The following is a 24,709-nucleotide window of genomic DNA, read 5'->3' as shown; positions in this document are numbered from 1 at the left end:
GATACGCACGTATTGTTCGAGTGCTTCATTCGTGATTCTTTCCTGTATTTTAGTCAGTGTCTTTATGTGATCCCTTTTCTTAGGCATGGCATATTGTACGTTGAGCACGTTCCACTCATGAATGAGCACGAATGTATGAGGATTTTTCATGAACAGCTGAAAAGTAAGGAAGTCACATTCCATGTCTCTTCCTTGGCATGAAACAGTTTCCGAAGGAGCACATGAAAGTATGAGCACCACACATTGGCATTTCCGTTGTGAATTGCCACAATTGATTGATTTAGATCATAAGAGAAAGATTCAATCTCAGTGTTTGCATATGTTTGGTGAATGGATTGTCACTCCATCTCTATGTTCATCTACATTGCATACACAGTCTTTAGAGAAGACAAGATTTTTTCCCTTCACTTTACATGGAATGGGTATGTTCATGGTTTTGTGTTGGAAATGGTTTAAGGAACTTTCAGCCATGGAGATTCTTGAAGAAGAAGAAAGCATGACTCTCAACGAAGATGTAGCAAGGAAGAAGCCACAGAAGACTTTGTGTCGCTTTCGGCGCGGCCCAAAGAAGCAAGCGTTGCAGACCTTTATGAAGTTCAAGTACCGCACGACCCACACATCAGAGTGGGCCGGGGAAGAGTCCCTTCCAAGATTCCGGATGCTATTGGCGATCTCCTTCGACGCCATACAGTTCGGTACCAGTACCTCACTTTGAAAAGGAGGGGATGTCACGTGACACATCTAACCCTACGTGTCCGTGGACAAGCTACAGCATGATCAGGGTTCAATCAATCCAGTCAGTCTAGATTAGAAATGATCTGGCACTTTTATGAGTCTATTCGTAGACCGTGCATGCCCAGTCACTTAGTGTAGATGCATATCCTCTGGTTGCACACAGCATGATCATCAGTATTCCCTTCAAAATCCATCAGATTCAGTCAGGGAAATTTTCCAGTGCATTTAGCCTATTTTCCCTATTTTTGACATTTTTCACTTATTATTTTTAAGTGACTTCCCAAGAAAAGTAGGTAGGGCAATTTTGCTAAGTTAATATATAAGCAAACCCAAGTTAGCACTATTTGGCAAAAGAGGCAACAAGAGCTCCCGCTCAACAGGCACCTTCTCAGCAAGAACCCCATCAGATCCCTGGCGTTTTGTGTTTTCTTCACCGCCAAGACCTCACATAACCTAGCGTTTTGGATCGCCATCACCTCCTCACTATTCCCTGGCGTTTTCAGCCCTGAACATCGCCAGCAACCCCAGATCACCCCAGCGTTTTACTAACGCTACAGCAGATGCCCAGCGTTTTTGGTTTTCAGCCATTCCGCAGCAGAAGAGGCAGCGTTTTCAGCTGTCAAACACAGCAGCAGATTCAGCCCTAAATGATTGCAGAAGATCTCCATTTTCAGCCCATAAAAACGCAACCAAAACAGTCATTTTCAACCACCAAAACAGCCCCGAAATTCAGCAGTTAGAAGACCACAGATTTCAGCCCTAAAGTCGTCGTCGTCATCACCGTCGTCGGCGGCGGCATAGTCCCAAGTTGCATCAGTCCATTGCATACGCATTGTACCACTTTGTGCAATCAAAAGTACACCACTCTCGCCGACGACAGTGGGGCCTTCGGAGGAGGGTTTTACAACGTCTCTGGTGTCGTATCTCTCTTCTCTCTCTATCTCTCAGTCTTATACACTTGCACGCACATTGTCTATTCACTTTGTTTGTAATCATAGCATTCTCTCATTAAGAACGGAAGGCTCTACCTTCCATAAGAACAAAAGGAACCTTGAGCACAGTTCGGAGCACTCATCTTGAGCAAAGCGCAAACAATCATTCCGTTGCACCTAACATTGGTATCAGAGCTTTGGCAGTGTTCTGTATCACTCAAGGAAAGAACCACAAGAACCATAAGAACGGAAGGCTCTCCCTTCCATAAGAACTAAAAGGAACCTTGAGCACAGTTCGGAGCACTCATCTTGAGCAAAGCGCAAACAATCATTCCGCTGCACCTAACATTGGTATCAGAGCTTTGACAGTGTTCTGTATCACTCAAGGAAAGAACCACAAGAACCACAAGAATTTTTTTGCTTATTGAGGTCGCACGAAGCCAAGTTCGCTTGGGCGTGTCAATTGCTAATCGTGTTTTGTTGAAGAGTGACAGGAATCCCAAGAAAGAAGGGCTTGTCCAGCCTCCCCTTGTGTCTCTTTTCACTCATTGAGAGCGGACCGTGCACTTAGCGGCCGGCCAATCGACATGAGGTGGGAAAAAGCAACCTTGGTGTGAGCACTGAGCGCAAGGCCAAGGGGTGCGCCCGCGGAAAAGAGTAGAACTCGGGTGAAGAGAAGATCCTTCTCAAACGCGATTTGCAAGCGAAAGAAAACCTCAAGAACCTCAAGATCCTCAAAAACCCAAGAACTCAAGAACCTCAAGAACCCAAGTTCCTCGTGAACTTAAGAACCAAAGATCATAGTGCATGGTCGTCACCCGAAGCGGAATGGATACTTCGCATACAGGTGATGAGCATGAGAGAGGCGGCGAAGATTTTTCCCCACCAGGAGATTTTTTCGACCCTCCCCCTTCGCCATCTATGCCACGAGTTATACTAACTCCTATGGAGATGATGGTCAAGTCGATGTTGGACATGATGGCACAACAACAAGAAACGAATCTAGTTGCGTTGACACAACTCGCAAGCAAAGCATAACAACAAGAAGCTAAGGACCGTGAGCGCGAAGAAAGAATTGCAAGACTTGCCGCAGAACAAGTAGCTAAGGACTGTGAGCAAGCAGCTAAGGACCGCGAGCGTGACGAAAGAAATGCAAGACTTGCCGCACAACAAGAAGACAATCGCCTTGCTTTAGAACGCCAACGCGACGCACGAAAAGAACGAAAAGAACTAAGAAAGGAGAAAGCGACAGCACGAAGCACGGCCTTGGAGATCGAGCGAGAGGCTCAAAGTGAACTACGAACTCAAGAATTGGTTCGACAAGTACTTACCTCGATGCCGAACCACCCAAAGATCGTGGGAGTTCCTCAAGTGGTGCAAGCCACGATGCGGATTCCAACCATCCAATCACAGAGAAGTTGACTTTCAGTAAGTATGACGGTAAGATGGATGCTACGGTTATTCATTCTTGGTTGCATCAATTTAATGCTTATTTTGCGACAACTAAGAAGACAGGAAACACCAAAGTTTTGACGGCAGCTATGTACCTTGCCGGTGATGCCATCAATTGGTACCACGCATGGCAAGAGGCACAACTAGCCGCGCACCTAGATGAAGCCGACGAATTCACGTCCCTTTCCTTCAATTGGGCTGATTTCCAAGACAAGCTCAAGGCGCGATTTATGTCACCTCGGTACCTCGCACGATTGAAGGACGATTGGCGCGCTCTCAAGCAAAATGGTATGCCGGTTATGTCTTTTTCTAATCGTGTTTTGCAGCTAGGTACTCAATTACGCAAATCGGATGATGAGCGCAAAAAGGCTTTTCTCTTTGGATTGGACGAGTATATCAAGTATGATGTCGAGGTGCTCGATCCAATCGATCTCAACAAGGCGATAGCGATTGCTCTCGCACATGAGATGAAGTACAACAAGGGAAAGCCTAAGGAGAACAAGACTTCCACAAGTACCTCGCAGACTTCTCAGAACCCTCAGAACAGTAAGAACGGTAAGAATGGTAACTCTTCTAACCAATCTTCCAACAGTCTCTCAGAAAAGAATTCTTCCAATGAATCTAAGGGTAAGGCTAACACAATTGCTAAACCTAAGCTTACTCCAGAGGAAAAGGTAGCACAAGGAATTATAGGAGGATACCGTCGGAAGCGCAAAGCACTTATTCTAAGGAAGGTCGTTTTCATTGTCACATTAAGGGTCACATAAAAAGAACATGTCCTAAGCTTGAATCGAATGAATCTAAAGAGTCCACAGAACCCACTTCCTCTGTCAATGCAATGAATGATAACACGAATGTGTCCCAAGTTTCTCATGACCCTCCCATTGATGACTCTCTCATTAAATGTTATGGTCGTACGTCGGGGCAGCGTTTTGTCATCTTATTTGACCCCGGTAGTATGCATGATGTGATCAGTTCCTCTCTTGTTGAGAAAGCCCGCCTCGAAGTTAGTCCGAGATCTCCTATCGAGGTCTCTGGCTTTCGTCCCGGTATGGACGCTCTCATCACGGAGGAGTGCCTTGATGTGTTGTTTGGAATTCCACAAGCTGCATTCACTATAAGATTTGTTGTTTCTCCTCTCTCAGGATGTGATATGATTTTGGGCATTCGATGGTTTCGTGATAATGACGCTCATGAATTTTTCATGAGTGATTCTCCTATTGTCATTCATGGAGAGGACATTGTTCATTCTCCATCTCTCATTGCTAACATGCAGGACAAGATTGAAAGGATTCAGGAGAAGGAGACTCTCTCAATCTCTTTTTCTCCACAGCATGACACACAGAATTTGCATTATTATGAGAAGCATGCTGATTTGAATGATAATGATTTACATGATGGTTTGGATGACAAAGATAAACATGATGATTTGCATGATCAAGATGTGATTTCTCACAAGCATGATGAGTTGCATGAAGAAGATGTGATTGTTCACAAGGATGATGTGTTAGTGGATGCTTTTTCTATCAAAGCTAACCCTGTTGCAGATTCAATCAATCACGAAGAAGCGATCTTGGCGCTCGAGCCTCGGTCTCAAGAACCCTCATAGGAAGTATTATGTGTTCGCATTATTGATATGCACGCATTGTTCGAATGTTTCATTCGTGATCGTTTCCTGTATTTTAGTCAACATCGTTATGTGATCCCTTTTCCTAGGCATGACATATTGTATGTTGAACACGTTTCTCTCATGAATGAGCACGAATGTGTGCGGATTTTTCATGAAAAGCTGAAAAGTATGTATGTAAGGAAGTCGCATTCCGTGTCTCTTCCTTGGCATGACACAGTACCCGAAAGAGCACATGAAAGTATGAGCACCAAGCATGGGCATTTCCGTTGTGAATTGCCACAGTTGATTGCTCTAGATCATACGGGAAAGATTCGATCTCATTGTTTGCATGTGTTTGATAAACGGGTTGTCACTCCGTCTCTATGTTCATCTACATTGCATACATGGTCTTTGCGCGAAGACAAGATTTTTTTCCTTCAGTTAACATGGAATGGGTATGTTCATGGTTTTGTGTTGGAAATGGTTTCAAAAATTTTCAGCCATGGAGATTCTTGAAGAAGAAGGAAGCATAACTCTCAACGAAGATGTAGCATCAAAGGAGCCACAGAAGACTTTGGAGTCGCTTTCGGCGCAGCCCAAAGAAGCAAGCGTTGCAGACCTTTATGAAGTTCAAGTACCGCACGACCCACACATCAGAGTGGGCCGGCGAAGAGTCCCTTCCAGGATTCCGGATGCTTTTGGTAATCTCCCTCGACGCCATACAGTTCGGTAACAATACCTCACTTTGAAAAGGAGGGGATATCACGTGACACATCCAACCCTATGTGTCCGTGGACAAGCTACAGCATAATCAAGGTTCAATCACTCCAGTCAGTCTAGATTAGAAGTGATTTGGCACTTTTGTGAGTCTATTCGTAGACCGTGCATGCCCAGTCACTTAGCATAGATGCATATCCTCTGGTTGCACACAGCATGATCATCAGTATTCCCATCAGAATCCATTAGAGTCAGTTAGGGGATTTTTCCAGTGCATTTAGCCTATTTTCCCTATTTTTGACATTTTTCACTTATTATTTTTAAGTGACTTTCCAACAAAAGTAGGTAGGGCAATTTTGCTAAGTTAATATATAAGCAAACCCAAGTTAGCACTTTCTGGCAGAAGAGGCAACAGGAGCTCCCCGCTCAACAGGCACCTTCTCAGCAAGAACCCATCAAGAACCTAGCGTTTGCAGATTTCCTCTTCATCGCCAAGACCACATTCAGCCTAGCGTTTTCTGTTACTAGCAGTTTTCCACCGCATCAAGCACCAAGCCTTGGCGATCTCAGCTTTGCATCATCACCATCATCACCAGATCCCTAGCGTTGCATCAACATTCACTAACGCCAGCAACAGTCCCAGATTTTGCTAGCGTTTTTCAGATGCAGCAGCGTTTTCATTTTCAGCCGTAAACGCAGCACTTGCAGCAGCGTTTTCAGTATTCCCCACAGTAGTAGATTCAGCACTTGAACCATTGCGAAAGACCCCCATTTTCAGCCATCAAAAACGCAGCCAAAACAGTCATTTTCAGCCACCGAGACAGCCCTGAAATTCAGCAGTTAAAAGATCACAGATTTCAGCCCTAAAGTCGTCGTCGTCATCACCGTCGTCGTCGGCATAGTCCCAAGTTGCATCAGTCCATTGCATCCGCATTGTACCACTTTGTGCAATCATAAGTAGACCACTCTCGCCGACGAGAGTGGGGCCTTCGGAGGAGGGTTTTACAACGTCTTCGGTGTCGCATCTCTCCTCTCTCTATCTCTTAGTCTCATACACTCGCACGCACAGTGTCCATTCACTTTGTTTGTGATCATAGCACCTTCCATTAAGAACGGAAGGCTCTCCCTTCCATAAGAACTAAAAGGAACCTTGAGCACAGTTCGGAGCACTCATCTTGAGCAAAGCTCAAACAATCATTCCGTTGCACCTAACAAATACAACACAATGCTCATATATACATGTTACAAGACATAGAAGCATAAAGCCGCCGATGAACACTCCTCTCGCATAACCTTACAAGGTCCCGGCCGGGAAATATTAAATGACTCCCTCATCACTCCTCCCGCATGACCTAAAAAGGTCCGGGCCAAGAGATATAGAGGCCTCTTACGACCGAACGTCCCCCAGACCGCAGCCTGCATCGTTTGAAGGTAAAGAGTAACCACTGCTCAGACTTCTTAATACTCCTCCCGCATAACCATCCAGGTCCGGGCCGGGAGTGACAACAACAATATTTTTCAAGCATTCAATACTCCCCCCGCAGATAACCATAAGGGTTTGGGCCATGAGTATGTGCAAGCATTCTCAAACATCATTTCTCACTACTACACCCAGGAGAATATCACCAATCATTGAAACCAATATTAAAACCAGAGTCAAACAATTCAAATCGACACCAAGACACGTTCAAAACATAAACCATCCATTTCAAACAAAGTCCAAACACGATCACCAAACAAGTTCCAAACTGAACTCAAACAGAACTCAAACTTAAAAAGCAATCTCAACAATAGTTGAGCTCAAAAAGTCGACTGACTTTCCATCCCGAAACCTGCACCAAAAATTAGGGTTAGGTTCCTTCCATAAGGTCATAGCCGACCAGAGCATGGTCCATCAGCTCTTGGACAGACAATGTTCCTCTGGCGGCGATGGTAGTCACAAGACACAACAATCACACGAACCTCCAAGGTTATTAGCTCGAGAAGAGACACCTACTGAGAGATGTCAAGAAATTTCAAGTCATAATCTGCAAGGGTTTCCATGGCAAGCATTTCATAATACCCCACTCTTCCAGAAACCATATAACTTCGGGCAAAAATTTTCTCGAAAGCTTGCCAAGTCCTTGGAGTGTGCGGCTTGGTAGCTATAGACATCCATCACTGCATGGCACTGCCTCTGAGAAAAACAACACCTTGAAAAGAATGCTTATCCTTCTTTGCAGGTGATCTTTATGGCTTATGTCCTATAAGACAAAGCGATGAAAATGGAAGCGAGCCCGATGCACGATGTACGAAGGGTAGAAGTGGCTAATAAGTTCGGGGTCGGGACACGAAGATTCTTCAAATAAAATTATAGTAGCCTTTGGAAGCGCCATTTTGCTCTGTCTGCTCTTTTGTAGGCCCGGTAAGCTTTCAGAAAAGCACACGCCTAATGCTCTCATACCACTGTCACGAGACGAGCACCACATGCCAATAGAAAAGAACAAACTGAACAAACTTTTAGCACTTTAATAACGACTGAAACCAAAAGAGAGAGCACATGCGACACGAAGTGGCAGAATTCCACCCCAAAGAGTATTGGCCCCAAACCTTGGTGCCCCTTTCGGTATTTGTTTATATTGCTTCAACCGGGTACAATGTCGATACTCTAATCCCTACACCTTCACACTAAAGGATGAGAGAGAGTGAGCCCTCTACACATACCTACAGGCCCTTGGCCTCCAAAGCAGTTACAGGAAAAGTACTAAACTCAAAAGCATCTGGTCCAAGAGCAGGTGCTCAAAAGCTATTGGTGCAAATTACGAAAATCCGTACAGTGCCACGTCAACACCTGTCAATGCAAAACGCGAAAATCCGTGCACTGCCACGTCAGCACCTGTCAGCGCAAAATTCGGACGTCTGTATAGCTGCCATGTCAGCATGTCAGCGTAAAATGCGAGATTTCATACAAATCTGCCATGTCATCAGTCTTTACGCAATTCTCCTTTTGCTGCTTCTGCTTCTTTTGCTTCTTCTTCTGCTTCTGCTTCTTCTAGGGTTTAGGTCCCTCGGCCGAGAAGGCCCCTCGGGCGAGTTGGCTCCGTTCTTCAAGGCTTGACACCTCAATAGTTTGTGACAAGCCCATCTTGTCTGGGTCACTTGTCACTCTTCAAAACGCAGATTAGAGAGATCGACACACCCAAGTGGTGGTCTTGGGTTATGTGCAATTGCAAACAAGCAAAGAAAATTTTATATGGTTCTTTTATGGCTTAATGGTCCTTAAGACAGAGCGATGAAGATAGAAGCCCGTCCGATGCACAATGGACTAAGGGTGGGATTGGCTAATAAGTCCGAAGCACGGACACGAAGATTCTTTGAAAAACCAAATCTAAGAGATTCTTTTCTTGAGCGATGATACCGGACACTATTGAAGAGCTTTGATACCAATGTACTGTGCAGCGGAAGTGACTGATGGTGAATGCTCAGGATGAGTGCTCCGCGCGTAGTCAAGTTTCCTTTTTCTAAATGAGAGAGTTCTTTTTACTTCATGAGAGATGTGCAAAGACTAGAGAGAGAAGAGAGTGATATTGTGAATAAAGGTTCTGTGAGTGATAGAAAGAGAAGACTGACACCAAATGGGGTCCCAAAACCCCCTTCAAGGGTCCCCCTCTCTCGCTAGAGAGGTATTTGCTTTAGATTGCACAAATGCTAATACAATGGTCCTAGATGCTGAGATTTTGATGGGATCTTGCTCTAGGTGCTTGGTTCTGCGAGGCTAAGGGCTGAAAATGCAAAACGTTAGGGATGCTGAATAAGATCTGCAACTGCAATGAGGCTATGGACTGATCTGCTATCGCCGACAGCTAAAAACTGACGACGACGAATCTGCTGTTGATGGCTGAAAAAGTTGATATGCTGATGCAAAAACGCCATGGATGTTGATGATGCTGCGGGTACTGGGTGCCAGTACTGAGGGTGGGGTACTGACTTATGGTTGAGAAGTGACCCCTGGGATCACTTATATAACGGATTAAAGCTGGGTCGGGCAATGGCAATCAAAATCCCACAATTTATAATGTCACTTATTGATGAGTTATAAACTCATTTATAAGATGTGATTCACATGCAAATAAATAACTAGGTTGGGTAAATAATGCAACTGTATGGAAACACTCCCAAATGCCTACACCTAGCAGACACTAGCTATGCTCATGTGCAATCAAAGGATATGCAACTAATCTAGAGTGCCTAAACATGCAGGTCCTGCGCACAAGCTCACAAGGGTGCCAGAACACTTCCTAGGTTGTCCTAAACCCTAAAGATACAAATTACACCTTGTCCACATGCACATAGGAAACAAAGGGGGTCCTTACGGATCCCCACGTAGTATATAGAAACACCTCTACCCCCATTGTACAATCATCTAATTCATTGCTATGTAAATTAATTCTAAGCAACTCTCTCTCTCTCTCTCTCTCTCTCTCTCTCTCTCTCTCTCTCTCTCTCTCTCTCTCTCTCTCTCTCTCATCGTCAATTTTGACAAACCTATGGAATACATCATGTAAGAACATACAAATGTTATGCCAGCACCTACCCTGGTGGAGCACCAATCAATCTTGCAACAGAATGCCGTTCCATGTACTCCGACATGTCAATGCGCACAAGCTGCTTCTCATCATTGAAGAGTTGTTCAGCCAACGCTTTTGCCAGTTCTGTTTTACCAACTCCTGTAGGTCCTAAGAATAAGAATGACCCGGTGGGCTGCTGGGGCCGACTTAATCCTGCCTTAGATCTGAGTACAGCGTCAGCAACTGCCTGTACTGCTTCATCTTGCCCCACCACTCGTTGATGCAAACGGTCAGCAAAACCTATCAACCGCTCCTTCTCATTTTGGCCCAGACGACTCACAGGAATGCCTGTCCATCTGCCCACCACCTGCACACAATCAGCAATAATTACCATTTCAGAATTTATCAACAAAGTGAGTGCTACAGTACCAATCATCTATTCATCTGTATCAACAGCATCAATCATACCTCAGCTATTTGATCAGGCCCCACTGTTTTTATAAGTACAGTATTATCATTAGTATTTTTTTTCTCTGATTGATTGTTACGTTGTACTCGCACATTCGCACATGCTTCATCAACAAGGTCAATCGCTTTTTGAGGAAGGTGTCTGTCTACAGAAAGTAAAAAGACCAGCTGTAAATAACATTTGAGGCAAAAAAGTTAGTGACTGATGAGTACATTTATGAGGCCTCACCAGTAATGTATCGACTTGACAGCTGAGTAGCTACAGCCAAGGCCTTATCCATTATACGAAAACCATGGTGTAATTCATACTTCCTTTTGACACCATGAAGGATGCTTAGTGTGTCGGCTACATTGGGTTCAGCAACATGCACCTGAACTAGCACGTCTCTCATTCATTAGCGTGAGGTATTGAGTCTCTCGACGCTCACAGTCCCAATCAACTCTTCATCTATTACCTGCTGAAAGAGCCTCTCTAAAGATGCATCTCCTTGAACATATTTCATGTAATGTTTTGCGGTTGTTGCCCCAATACATCTAAGATAACCTTCAGCAAGTAATGACTTGAATAGGTCTGTTGCAATTGTAAATCCCTGTGTGCAACCTGTACTAAGTCATGCTGACCGTGAGAACTAAACCAAAAAACATGTATGTTCTATGGACTGTGTCTGCAATTGATCACAACGAGGAAAGCTCACCTGCTCCTAGCACAAGATGTATTTTATTGATAAACAGAAGAAGTTTTCCGCCAGTTTGCTTTGATTCGTTCGCAAGAGCCCCGAACCGTCTTTCCATATCTCCATGCCGGGTTGCACCGGCAACTAAAGCACCCATGTCCAGAGCTTTTACTTTCATGTCGAAGAGAGTGCTGCCAAAAGGTGACAGCACGCACATCAACTTTAGATCCAATGTGGAAATTCTACTTAACATTCTACGCACAGTGCGAGTTACCATTTTTCTGTGAGTGGAAATGTGTATGATACTCTGTGGTATAAAGCCCATACCTTGGCACCTGTTTCCTGGCAATTTTCAGAGCAAGGCCTCTGACTACTGTAGCCTTTCCAACTCCTGGATTTCCAACAAGCACCACATTCATGCAGGATCTCTTAATGAGGATGCGAATGATGCTACCAATCTCATCATCTCTGCCAATGACAGAATCATGATTAGATTTACGAGCGTCTTCCACAAGATCATTTTTCAAAAATTTGGAGAGAACATTGATCCTTTGGCCCATCTTCTCAATCACTACTTTGCCTTGGATAAAGAGACGCAGACCTCGATCACTAGTCTGTGGGCTGCAAGACTCTCCCAAAGGGTGCTTGCACTGAACACGGCCTGCGTTTACTGCAAGCTTGACGCTGTCAGCCAGACCGTCGATGGTCATTGTTCTTATTAGATTACTTTTCCTCGGATGTGAAAGACGAAGTGTCGAGAGAATTGGCATTCCAATTTCCAATAAAACATAACAATGACCCAGGCTGTTCTGTAATAATTAAAATTTATCAAGTAATAAGATTAAAAGGGAAATAACACTAGCTAGCATGGCACAATCTTTTTCAATGAATTCCTCTGCTTGAACACAGGAAATTTTGAGGAAAAAGGCTTAGAATGGTATGACTCCAACTAAAAAGGCAGTAAGATGGAGGGAAATGGGCCTACTTCATTAATTTTGGACAAAGATGCCAAAAACTTGTTGGATGATTATGCTTAAACCATGTCAGCCTTTTCGTAAGTCTGTGCAAGCACAAGGTATTCTCACTTGCTTCTAGCTAAGGTGCCATCATAAGCATAGCATATTGCCCACTATCCTCACTTGCTTCTAGCTAAGGTGCCATCATGAGCGCACCCAAATGCTCAAATACTTTGCCGAGAGCTAGAAAAAAATGAGATAGGTTTAAGAAATGCAACATGTCAAGCAAGTGTATCCGATTGACAAATGAACGATTGTAAGAAAAAATAAGTCACACGTTGACTCAAGAGAAAAGAAGATCGAGGTTAAGGTTGTCAAACCAATAAGAGTTTGTGGGGTTTCTGTAATGGAAATTGTTAAATAGTTATTTATTGTAGCTGACAAGTGGCAAAAGCATAAGTGAACTATGGACTATGCGAAAGGATAGCAAGTTTATGGATATTTCCATTATTAAAGTGCTCTTTTGCGCTATTGTACGCTTTGCCATACGTGTCAAAGGCAGGGAACTTGCATGTGCACTGTGTGCGAACCTCGAAAGGCTGCAAACACACAGGTAGAGAATCCTAGCAAGCTCAAAGAACAATGGTGTGTCACTCATCTCTCAATGCTTCCGTCGTAAGGATCCTCTGTTGTGAAGAAGAAGGAGCTGCCGAGGAGAGAAATTCGTTCTCTATTGACTCATCTTCTCCCATAGGCAAGGTTGCTCCATCTCTTTTGGCAAAGTTTTGCAGCTGTTGTACCACTATGGCACACTCCACTGCCACTTTCATCAACATGGCCATTAACATGGCAACGCACATCACCTTCACCTGCATATCACCACTTGTAGGCTCGAGATCCTCCACTTGGTCTCCATCAAGCATGACGGTATGCACTGCTCCTTGCTCCTCGCACACATTCATTGTATCTCCACCCACTTGCAAGAGATCAAACTCATCATACCTTGATTGAGAGGACTCGGTCTCCCAACTCGTGTCAGTGTCCATAGAGCTACTATCACTCGACCCAGTCTCTTCCTCTGTCTCAAGCTCAGGAATCTCCCCTAGCTTCATTGCTTCAATGACATCTGCAAACCGCACTCTTTGACCTTTACCACCACTCTATGGAGCTTGAACCGCCATACCTTGACTTGGCAGCACATCCTTTGCCTGATCGGGAACAACCTGCATATCTTCCACAATTGGAGCCGCTCTAGCTGGCATCTTCGGCATTGGAACCACTCTGTCTCTCTGTAGCCAAAGAACCCTCGGTTCCTCTCGCACATGCACTTCTCTTTGCACCATCCTTGGCTCGGGCTACCACTGCATCACATTGTCTTGGCATCACAGCACCTTGCAAACCCTGCCTAGCTTCACGCTTCTTGAGAATCTTCTTGGTTCACCCTTTTGCTAGAGCCACCGCTTCTTCGTATGACACCGGGCCATCTATCTCAACCTTGTCGCGCACTTCCTCATGCAAGCAATCCAAAAACTTGCTCAATTTTAAAAACCCAACATTCTCAGCAGCAGTTACCTTTATCAGCTTCCCCCAAAGGACTTCAAACTCCCATAGGAACGCTTGAAAATCCGCTTCCAAGTCTTGCTTTAAATTGCCCAACCTTCTCTTTACTTCATCCAACTGCGCATCTGCTACATATTTGCTTCGAAAGCCGCACCTTTTCCTCATTAAGTAGGCCATCGAACCATAGCCTCGCTTTACCACGAACTAAGAGAGGAAACACCTGTACCGCACCTTCTTCCCTCGACAAACCGCATTCCAGCACGAACAACCCATAGTTTTGGAGCCAGGTTCCTACATCTTCGACCTCAATGAAAATGGGAAATCCCGTCCAAGCCATTACTTCTCTAGCAGCACCTGCTCTTCAAAGGCCGCACCTTTGGCATCACCAAAATCATCGCTTTGTCTTCAAACAGCAGCATCAGTGTGCTCCTCCGTGGGGGCACTAGAAGATGGAGAGGAGGAATGGGGAACACACCCGACACACAAACAGTTGCCCCTATCTAGCTCAGGGTATTCACAACACCCCTGTCCTCTCAAAAACACCTTCAAAACAAGCAACTCACACTAGCAGGGCCTCGCTTGCACTTCGCCCAACGCATAAACACTCTGCAGAATCCTCAAACAATGATCACACCGATCTTACCCGCTTCCAGCTCTTCCACATCTCAACACCTCTCTCTCTTTCTCTCTCACACACACAGGGGCCCCGGGGAGCGCACATGCTCACACACACCGGCACCACACACCTTGGAGACGAGCAAAGAAGAAAGGGGGGAAGGGGGGAGAGACGACACCAAAATCGCTAATGACAGCTTCTCCTTCAAACCAAAAACACATGTACAGGACCCATATGGTTTACTCTTGGCCGCACCATGGCCATCACTATTTCACACAGAGGGGCACACACTTCCCTCAGAGTTCGATTCCATCGGCACACGCCTCGATGAAAAAAAATCATCGTTCGCTTCGCTCTGGCAGAAGGTACTTCTCCTGGCAGCCCTCGTTGGCTTCTTCTCTACAGCGCTCTCGCTCTTCGAAGCCACTTCACAAACAACACTTTCCGTGTCGACCTCGATCGCCAAGCACACAAAGATTTTCTTCTTCCCAATTCTCTTCCTCCTCTCCCAAGATAAAAGGAAAAGAAAAACCTCCAGTCCCCCCGAAAAATGTCGCCCCTCTCTTTCTCCCTCTTTCTCCTCTTTTCCTTTTTTTTTCCAAGAAAAAAGTGTTTCTTTTTTTTTAGCAATAGCGTCAAGCCTTTCTTTCCTTTTTCTTAAAATCCACCCTAGCCTTTGGAGGCTTCATTACACTTTTAACAAAAACTCGACTTCAACCTTCCTTTTTGCACTTATAGCTCAAGGGATTCTTTTGCACTCCTTTCACATGGTGCTTGTGCTTCACATGCTCGGGCTCGCCCATAAGTTTTCCGAGCATGCCACATGGGAGATCCACCTGTGAGCTTTGCATCATGATGCCTCAGCGGTCTCAAATGGCGTGTCCCAAACATAGAAAGCGATGGTGTAGGTATGTCTTTGGATGGTGAGCAGAATGGTGCTCTATTTGGTGTTCTTGGAGGTGCTTTGTTGCGAGCGGACAATATGCCATGGGGTGCATGAAATAATAGAAGTATGTTGCTGGCGGTTTGGGTATACAGTTGGCTATGTGCCTTGGTGTGGCACTATGCAAGGGTGTTACAGGTGGACGGAAGAGACTAGTACATGGTGTTTGACCCAGGTGGTTGGTTGATGACAGGTAAAGCAGGGGGTTGGGCAACCTGCCTAAAGGAAGGCAAGCACAACAGGAGCTATGTATATAGTGTACATACAGGTTGTGGTATTCTTTTTGTGGTTAGTTTGGTGGTTTGCTCAATGTTGGTGTGGTTATGTCGTTTTGGTATGCAGCGAGTATGCTTTTGGTTGAGCATAAATGCTCAACAAGGGGGTGGACAATGATGGTACAGCCAAATGCTATCGACGGTAGAAGATGGCCCATGCAGTGATATATATGCAAGTTGGTGCATGGTATGGTGGTAGTGCGGCTATGAAGTGTGGTTGCAGCGAGGTGGATGTGGAAATGTATGTTTGATGTGGTTTTTTAGGCCGATGGTATGCTGCCAGGTGCTAAATTGGATGGTAGCCTCATGTGTTCGAAGTGATGGTTTTGTGTGTTGAAATGTGATGCTTGATGTGCTCTAGAAGCTGGTCCGGACGGCTCGTCAAATGGAGCCCGGATGTGCGAGATATGGCAAGTTGAAGTGGGATGCGTTTGGAGATCCTCGCCGGATTGGGCGGGCACAGGTGGTTGGTCAAGGCGGGTGTGAAATGATACACGGGAAGTGCTCGAGTTGTGGAGCACGCCGATCTTTTTGGATTGAGAATCGAGCTTCTGGATGGAAAGTTATGGACAATCAAGTTTTGACAGGGTCAGTTTCGAGAAGGTTGGGACGCATTGGAAAACGTGCCATTTGGTGTTTTCTCAAGCTAGCCAGGTGTGTGGTGGATAGTATGCAGCATGTGATGCTAGTCGGAGTCGATGACACCTGAATCGGAGTCCGGAGCATGGAGATATGCTTGGTCGAGGTCGGCAGTTCGTAGCGAATGTGGATGGTTGGATGCTTTTTTCTATGTTTGAGACACGTCGTTTGAGGCCGCCGAGGCGTCATGATGCGAAGCTGACAGGTGGATCTCCCATGTGGTATGCTCGAAAAACTTATGGGCGAGCCCGAGCATGTGAAGCACCAGCACCATGTGAAAGGAGTGCAAAAAGAAAGGTTGAAGTGGAGTTTTTGTTAAAAGTGTAATGAAGCCTCCAAAGGCTAGGGTGGATTTTAAGAAAAAGGAAAGAAAGGCTTGGCGCTATTGCTAAAAAAAAAAGAAACCCTTTTTTCTTGGAAAAAAAAGGAAAAGAGGAGAAAGAGGGAGAAAGAGAGGGGCGACATTTTTCGAGGGATGAAGGTTTTTTTTTCCTTTTTTTTTTCCTTTTATCTTGGGAGAGGAGAAAGAAAATTGGGAAGAAGAAAATCTTTGTGTGCTCGGCGATCGAGGTCGACACGGAAAGTGTTGTTTGTGAAGCGGCTTCGAAGAGCGAGAGCTCTGTAGAGAAGAAGCCAATGAGGGTTGCCAGGAGAAGTAGCTTCTGCCAGAGTGAAGCGAACGATGATTTTTTTTCATCGAGGCATGTGCCGATGGAATCGAACTCTGAGGGAAGTGTGTGCCCCTCTGTGTGAAATAGTGATGGCCATGGTGCGGCCAAGAGTAAACCACATGGGTCCTGTACATGTGTTTTTGGTTTGAAGGAGAAGCTGTCATTAGCGATTTTGGCGTCGTCTCTTCCCCCTTCCCCCCTTTCTTCTTTGCTCGTCTCCAAGGTGTGTGGTGCCGGTGCGTGTGAGCGTGTGCGCCCCCCGGGGCCCCTGTGTGTGTGAGAGAGAAAGAGAGAGAGGTATTGAGATGTGGAAGAGCTGGAAGCGGGCAAGATCGGTGTGATCGCTGTCTGAGGATTGTGCAGAGTGTTTATGCGTTGGGCGAAGTGCAGGTGAGGCCCTGCTAGTGTGAGTTGCTTGTTTTGAAGGTGTTTTCGAGAGGACAGGGGTGCTGTGAATACCCTGAGCTATATAGGGGCAGCTGTTTGTGTGTAGGGTGTGTTCCCCATTCCCCCTCTGCAACGTTGTTGTCACTCCTTAGCCTTAGCTTGAGCTTGTAACTTCTTCAAGTCGGCTTGTGTCTTGGATACCTTTTTTTTATGGATGGCACGTAGTTCCATAATATCTTTTAAATATACTCCCATTGAGGAATCCAATGGTTTCTACTCCATAAAGAGTTTCAACCTGAATGGTACCTTGTGGGGTGCTTTCGCATACTCTATATGGTCCTTTTCTTGCATATTTCAACTTTTTATTCTCGTTATGCACTCCATACATGAGGACTTTATCACCAACATTGATATATTTGTCCTTTAGATGACATTCAAACCATTTCTTCCTCCTATCTTTCTCCACAAGTGTATTTTGCACAGTCAATTGTCTTTCTTCATCTAACCTCTCAAGGATATATAAACTCTCAGCTAAAGGGGTACTGTCTCAACCTTCTTGTGAAGCTACACATAGAATAGGAATTACAAACTCCCATGGCATAACTGCTTCTTGGCCATATACCATTTTAAATGGTGTACAATTAATAGTCACTTTGTAAGAAGTACGATAAGCCCATAGAGCTAAGGTCAAGCTTTGAATCCCAATTTGTGTGATGAGCTTCTACCATTTTGCTCAAGATAGAAATTAAGGTCTTGTTGGTACTCTCAGCTTGGCCATTTGCTTATGGATAATAAGGTGTGGACTCATGGTGAGCTATTATGAAGTTGGTAGTGAGTTCTTTTATCACTCCATTTATAAAATGAGTGCCATTGTCACTCACAATCTCAAAGGGACAACCAAATATTGTAATAATGTTCTCAAAGAGAAAATCAGCAATTGACCTTTCATCAACCTTACGTGTTGCCCTAGCTTCCGCCCACTTTGTCACATAGTCAGTGGCAATGATAATATATCAAAATTGAGTGCTACGAGCTGCTGGACTAATTGGGCGTACAAAGTCTAAATCCCATTTTTCAAATGGTTGAGTCACTTTAACAGGATGTAAGGGCATCTTATCTTTTCATTGTGTGATCTTGTAACGTTGGCATTCATCACATCCTTTTGCAAAAAATGATGCATCCTTGAATAAGGTAGGCCACCAATAGCCTGATTGCAACACCTTTCTAGCAGTTAGTTCCCCTGAGGAATGTTCTCCGGTTATACCCATGTGGGCTTCTTGTGGTATGTATAAATACTCATCCTCATGGGCTCAATGCCTAAGAATATCGTCCTTCCCTAGCTTGTAGAGAGTTCTTTCAATGAAAGAATAAGGTTCACATTCTTTTAACAGTTTTCAAACTATATCCTTACGAAGCTCTTTGGGTGGAAAACCATTAACTAGAAAGTTCACAATCTTCTCACTCCATTCAGGCATGGTCTCGACTAGAAATAAGGAAGTATTGGGCAATTCATCATCAACTCCAGTAGGGGCTTCACCATTGGGTATGTGAGACAAATGATCCACCATGACATGTCTTTTACCAGGTCTAGCCACAACGGTAAAATCAAACTCAAGGAGAATTAACAACCGTCGTGTAATTCTTCCCGTGAAACACGGTTTATTTACTAGATACAACAAGGCTTGATGATCCACATAGAAAACAAACTTGTTGGCAAGAAAGTAGTAGTGAAATTTCTTCACTGCGTAAATCATAGTTAAACCTTCCCGCTCTGTAGTGGTGTAGTTTCTCTCGGCATCATTCAATTGACGACTTGCAAAGCTAATGCGGTAGGCCAATTTATGTTCTCCTAGTTGAGCTAGAAAACACCCAATAGAAAAGTTTGATGCATCAACATGCACATGGAAAATTATATTCCAATTGGGTACTCGTAAAATGGGATCCCTTGTCAAGGTCTTTTTTAATGACTCATAAGCATGGTCACACTCCGCGGTCTAGTGAAGCTCAATAAGAAGTTTGTACAAAGGACGAGCTATCTCGGAAAAGTTTAAAATAAACTGTCGGTAATAACCAACATGGCCCATGAATCTTTGAACTCCTTTATAGTTTGTAGGTAGTGGAAAATCAACAATGGCTTTAATTTTTCTCTCATCGTCCCATTTTTGGACACTATATGCCCTAAAATGACTCCATGTTTAACCCAAAATTGGCATTTGAAAGGGTTTAAGGAGATGCGATACAATCTGCACTTCTCAAATACTTTTTGTAAACATGATAGATGTTCTTTCCAGGAGGAATAAACGCAAAGGCCATCTAAGAAAGCTTCGCTAAACTCCCTCAAATATTCTCTAAACGTAGTGTTTATTAATCTTTGAAAGGTAGCAGGGGCATTGGTTAAGCCAAAAGCTTGTCTAATTTTTTATTACGGCCGATTGCTAGTGAAGAGTCACTATATGAATCGCTACTTGTGTCTTCTGCTCCCTTGGATAGATTGTCATCTAGGGTACCACTGGGGCCCTGAATGGTTTGTCCCCACATTTGCACTAAGATTTAACTCAGATTCTTCATCTTGAGAGTCAATTTCAATTGATGATTCTGACTCCGAATCGTGTGGGCTATAGTCTTGTGAGACGCTACTGGTTCCAATGTCAGTCAAGCCTTCATCTTGTAGGTCAATAGAAGCTATATGCATTGCTTCTATTATATTTAAAGGTACGAGTGGTAGCATTTCATCCCCCTCAGTTGTTACCCAGGTCGTCCCCCTATTTTCCCAAGTGTCTATGGTTGCTGCTAGGTGGTAGAACATCCATATAAGTGTCCATTTTACATGTGTAACAATACTGCAATGGGGCCGAATGAACTATGGTGTAGATCTATGATAATTATAAATTTGTTTCCTAGAGGATGTGCTCGACCAGTTACAAGATCCACTCAAATGAAAGAATCTTGGAACTACAAGTAGACATGGTTTTTAGACCAGTCATGCACCATTTTTGCTTCTCTCATGAAAGGACGTCCTAAGATCATCTCAAATGTCATAGTGTGCTTGGAGAAATCCATAACAATGAAGGTATTCCAAAGACCTTGATCTTGAGATCTTCTAGCATCCCATTAGGTTTAACAATAGACCCATTGGCCATCTTTACTACTATGGTTGTGGTCCCAAGGTGAGGTCTTCCCATAGTTTGGACATGATGGTGGTTCTAACTTCGAAAGCCATAAAATCCATTAATTTGGAAATATTTACCGGCACCTTTTGGGCTTAAGTCCCTTGACGTGGGGAAGATGGGATTTTCATTTCTTTGATAGGGTCAGGTAGTCCCTTTGTAAACATTCTTTCCAACAAGAAGTGAGTACGTCCACTTTCCCATGACTTTAAGTCACTTTCTTCTTGGATGACACTAGGTATGGCTAGGGGTCTATGGACTTTGTGAGGTTGTTGTTGCGTAGGGAATACTGTGTTTGTAATCTAGATCTGCCTAGGTGCTGGCTCTAGATCCCTTTGGATATCTTCTACCAAACTCCTTAATTGCTTGACTCGCTCGATCTCCTCAGTAGGGTTTGGGTAAGTTCCTATCTTCTTCTTGGGTCTTGGCCATTGTGGCTCATGAGACGGTCTTTCTTGTTGGTTTCTTTCCCAGTGGTTGTTTTGGTCTCCATGGTTTCACTTGAATCAGAATCCTCTTCAGCGTCGTTCATATATACGGGATCATCATCACCAGTCCCTATGTTGGTCTTTGAACTGGGATCTGACCGTTGCTTTTTGCAATCTTTTCCTTCGTGTTTTCTTCTTCTTTTGAGATTGGCCAATTGATGCCATGTCTCTTTCCTTAAGAATATAATTTTGTTTTTGGAGCATTGATCGTGTGAGTACATTTATTGGTACCACAGGTGTACCTTTTGATGGCTCCTCGGTAACCTCAAGTTTAATGGCGTGATCTTCGGCGCATTTGGATTATTTAGACATTGGGCAATCAAATGATCTATGCCACATCGGTTACACATGAGTATCGCCGTTGTAGACATGCTCGCTTGATTGGAGGAGAGTCGGTGAGAGACTTTATCAGTCACTTGAAGCATTTGAATTTTTAGCTGTAATCCAAATGAGCACTTCAATAATAACCAATCGCTTGATAGATTCATTAGGGGATTATGAGATGAGGATATCTACAATGGCCTAGTCATTAGAGGTATCACCACTTGGGAAGCAATCACCACCAATGCAATCCAATTGGAAGATAAATTAATGATTCAAGGAGAAAGAGTGTCTGCTGAGCCTAAAGCTACTAGCTCGCAAGCATCGGGGCATCAGCAAATGACCCTAAAGCCTATTGCTAAGGAGCCAAATGACTTTAGTAGATCTCACCAAGGCCATTGAAGTGAGCCTTAGAGACAATTGTGCTCCGCAAAACAATCATATGTATCCAAGAAGGGAGCAACAATGGTACTCATTATGCTATGGTCCGCATAGTACCAGTGAATGCTCTACTTTTAGAGTAAAATTCAATGGGAATTGCAATGCATGTGGGAGGTATGGCCATCAACATAAGGATTGCATAGTATTTAAGCACGCGATGGGCAATAGACCAACCTTAACATGGACAGACACACCTCGAGTGCCTGCATTGATGCCAGCCCCACCTCTTGAACAAACATCACAACACACCTAGGGCCCAAAATGTTGTTCAAACAACACCCTTATCGTCTCTAGTGCTAGGACCGCAACCACCACACCCAAGAATCTCTTCTGTGAATCAAGTGGGTTGTGAATCATCTATTGCTTGTTTGGAAGGCTGTGAGGAAGATATAGACCCTAATATTGCCTATGGGATTGATGCACTGGAAGAAAGTCCACAATACTACATGGAAGACTATTGGGGACAAGTCAAACCTGTTTATCAAGTAGCTGCTCTTGCTGCAAGAGGCGAAAATATCAATTACACTGCCAAGAGACCGCCTCTTCAATGCTATGAGTGTGGAGGTCCACATCGTGTAGCCGAGTGTCCTATTAGGCTACAAAAGAATGCTACACTAATGCAAACCTCTCGTTGGGCTTTCTGGACCCGAGATGCTACACCCTAAAGCACTCCCTTTCGTACGTATTCTTTCAAGAACAATCTCCTAAGGGTAGGGTAAATCGTTTTTTCAAAAGTATGCTACACTAGTGCAAACCTCTTGTTGGGCTTTCTGGACCCGAGATGCTACACCCCAAAGCACTCCCTTTCGTATGTATACTTTCAAGAACAATCTCCTAAGGGTAGGCTAAATCGTTTTTTCTTCCATCCTTGGGGTTCTATACCAATCCCCAGCCTTCCCACTTAAGGTCAAGATTAAAGAATTACTCTTATGTAGGTCATTGTGTTCTCCTAGGGAATCGCATATTTGTTTAAACACTTCGATATGCTTTCTCACATCCCCATATCCACTAAATTCTTGTGTGAGCTTGGCTATTTGTGTTGTCTTACTTCTAGGCTCTCTATTAGGTGTGTTACGCATATTCTCAGCAATAGCTTGAGCAAATGTTGCCAAGTCACCTAAGTGAGTAGGCACTGTGGGTGAAGGCGCTCCAGAGACTACATGTGGAGTAGGTATTGGCATTGCACTTGGCACATAGGAATCCCTTGGGTTTCAAGTTTGGTACGGTGTTGTGCCATGTGGTGGCCCAAAGTTCATATGTGTGGCCCTAGGCACAATAGACATCGAATGTGACATGCTAATGCTAGCCGGTATGGTCCCATTGAAATAAGATCTTGGATGTTGTGGTTGTGGAGCATAGGTTGTTGAAACAATGGGAGGGGTAGGAGCTACATGAGTACGAGGACCCATAGATGTATATGATTGGCACACACTTGTAGGTACTATTGCAGGCATTGAGCTACCATGTAGCGGTGCTTTACTAACAAAAGAGGTCCATGGCGTGTTTCTTGGCATGCCCATCACTGGGGTAGGCATGGTAGCCGTGGTGTCCTCAAGGGAAAGACGAGCTAGACTTGGAAAAGTAAAGCTATCACTTGTGGGCTCAGATTGCACTGAGACCCTTGGTGAAACAACATATGGAGGATCCATCAAACTTCCTGAGGGAGTCTCCATTTGTGATAAGGTTGGTTTTTTAGCCTTCCCTGTATCCAAGAATCTCATGAGACCCATTGAAGGCATGCGGATCCCCTTGTTCTGTCTCTCTAGCTCAATAATCCTATGGATGACCTCACAAACTCTTTGTTGTTGATCCTCTACACTAGTAGCACCCGTTGTGGATTGTAGGACATCTAACCAACCCACATGATAGGTGTGACCTATGTATAGGTCTGTTAGAGTTTTCATTTGTAGTTCGTAGTCCCAGTTCTCATTTAGGACCGCTCCATCTAGGATTGAGGCGCTAGGGGCGTCCTTTGAACTAGATGCAATGTGGCTCTCTATGGGTTGACCCTTAGTGATCGCTAACTCAGGAGCACTTGATTGCTCTCCTAGCAAGGATATTGACATAGGGGCTTTCGCTTTTAACTCTCTTCATTGCTCTGCCTTGCGCAAGCTCTCAATTTCCTTTTCCCTAGCCGCAATGATATACCGCTCAACCTCTTGCACTTCGGCAAGGCTTCTACCATCAGGTAATATAACCTCGGAGGAGAATAGCTCTGAAGAGTCAAGGGGTGCAGTGAACGGAGTATTCACGTGCACACTCTCCAAGAGCATGGGGTCTACGTTGGTCATGAATGGTGAATTTACTTTCCCACCCCCCTCATTTACATCATTAGCCGCATGTTCAGAGCGAGTGGCTCTACTAAAGATTTCCTTCAAGCGGCTAAGCATGCTCGGCCTAGACCATGGGCCCATGGCATGCATGTCTTGGCTTGAGCTATCAAGATTAGGCATCGGGTAACCCTCCATGACGTCGTAGTCAGAGGAAGAATCACTAGATGCAATATGTGGGTCTTGAGTGGTACAACCTTGGGTTCCCATTGAGGTCCTAGAGCCTAAGGTAGAGGAATAATGAGTGCTTGCATAAACAAAGACACTCTCGATGTGCTTGTCCTCTAGCACACAACCAGAGCGTAGGTGCATGTGACCTCAACACCCTAGAGGTGTTGGTGAGTGCCCATGAAGGCCGCTAACCTAGTTTTTTAGGTGTTTATAACCCAATACCGAGCCACAAAATATGGTGTATGATAGCTCAAAACAAGCTTCTTGACTAGAGGAACATGCCGTGCTTTACAGTCCCCCATTCGATTACGTACATCCCTCGGAATCCTAAAACTAGAGATGGCTAGAATTAGTAAGTCCAAAGGGTGAGTGTGAAGGGAATGGTGGAGAACTTGAGGAACTTGTCCCACATGCCCTCCCTTCACTTGAGATCCTAGTCTTTATATATAAGGTAGCATGAGTAGTATATCATACGGTTGAGGCCTGGGCCTGGGCTCGTGCTTGGGCTCGAGCTTGGGCTTGGGGGATGATCCCGATCCCTTCCTTTTAGGATAAGGTTTTTTAAATTTAGTTTTTGAAATTCTTTTTGGTCTCAATATTCTCGAGCATT

General features: G+C 44.5%; 1 protein-coding gene across 5 annotated transcripts in view; it reads right to left on the bottom strand.

Moving 5' to 3' along the window:
* The window catches only part of LOC147462601 (chaperone protein ClpB1-like), a 41,379-nt gene extending 29,490 nt beyond the window's left edge, over positions 1–11,889 (bottom strand). For 2 of the 5 annotated variants that reach the window (XM_086484475.1, XM_086484467.1), the window contains exons 1-6: positions 11,462–11,889; positions 11,156–11,325; positions 10,916–11,061; positions 10,690–10,831; positions 10,461–10,606; positions 10,019–10,359 (exon numbers count right to left, since the gene is read on the bottom strand). In XM_086484475.1, the coding sequence (XP_086340601.1) occupies positions 10,019–10,359; positions 10,461–10,606; positions 10,690–10,831; positions 10,916–11,061; positions 11,156–11,325; positions 11,462–11,844 (1,328 nt within the window). In that variant the 5' untranslated portion in view covers positions 11,845–11,889. The remainder of the gene's footprint in view (positions 1–10,018; positions 10,360–10,460; positions 10,607–10,689; positions 10,832–10,915; positions 11,062–11,155; positions 11,326–11,461) is intronic. The other 3 variants (XM_086484487.1, XM_086484479.1, XM_086484492.1) reach the window with 2 other exon arrangements.
* Between the last annotated feature and the right edge of the window lie 12,820 nt (positions 11,890–24,709).

The sequence above is a fragment of the Adiantum capillus-veneris genome, chromosome 2 (genome assembly GCF_014529385.1).
Source record: "Adiantum capillus-veneris isolate H3 chromosome 2, ASM1452938v2, whole genome shotgun sequence".
Taxonomy (NCBI): Eukaryota; Viridiplantae; Streptophyta; class Polypodiopsida; order Polypodiales; family Pteridaceae; genus Adiantum; species Adiantum capillus-veneris.
Note: the sequence above shows the minus strand (reverse complement) of the source record. Positions and strands in the feature narration are given on the sequence as shown.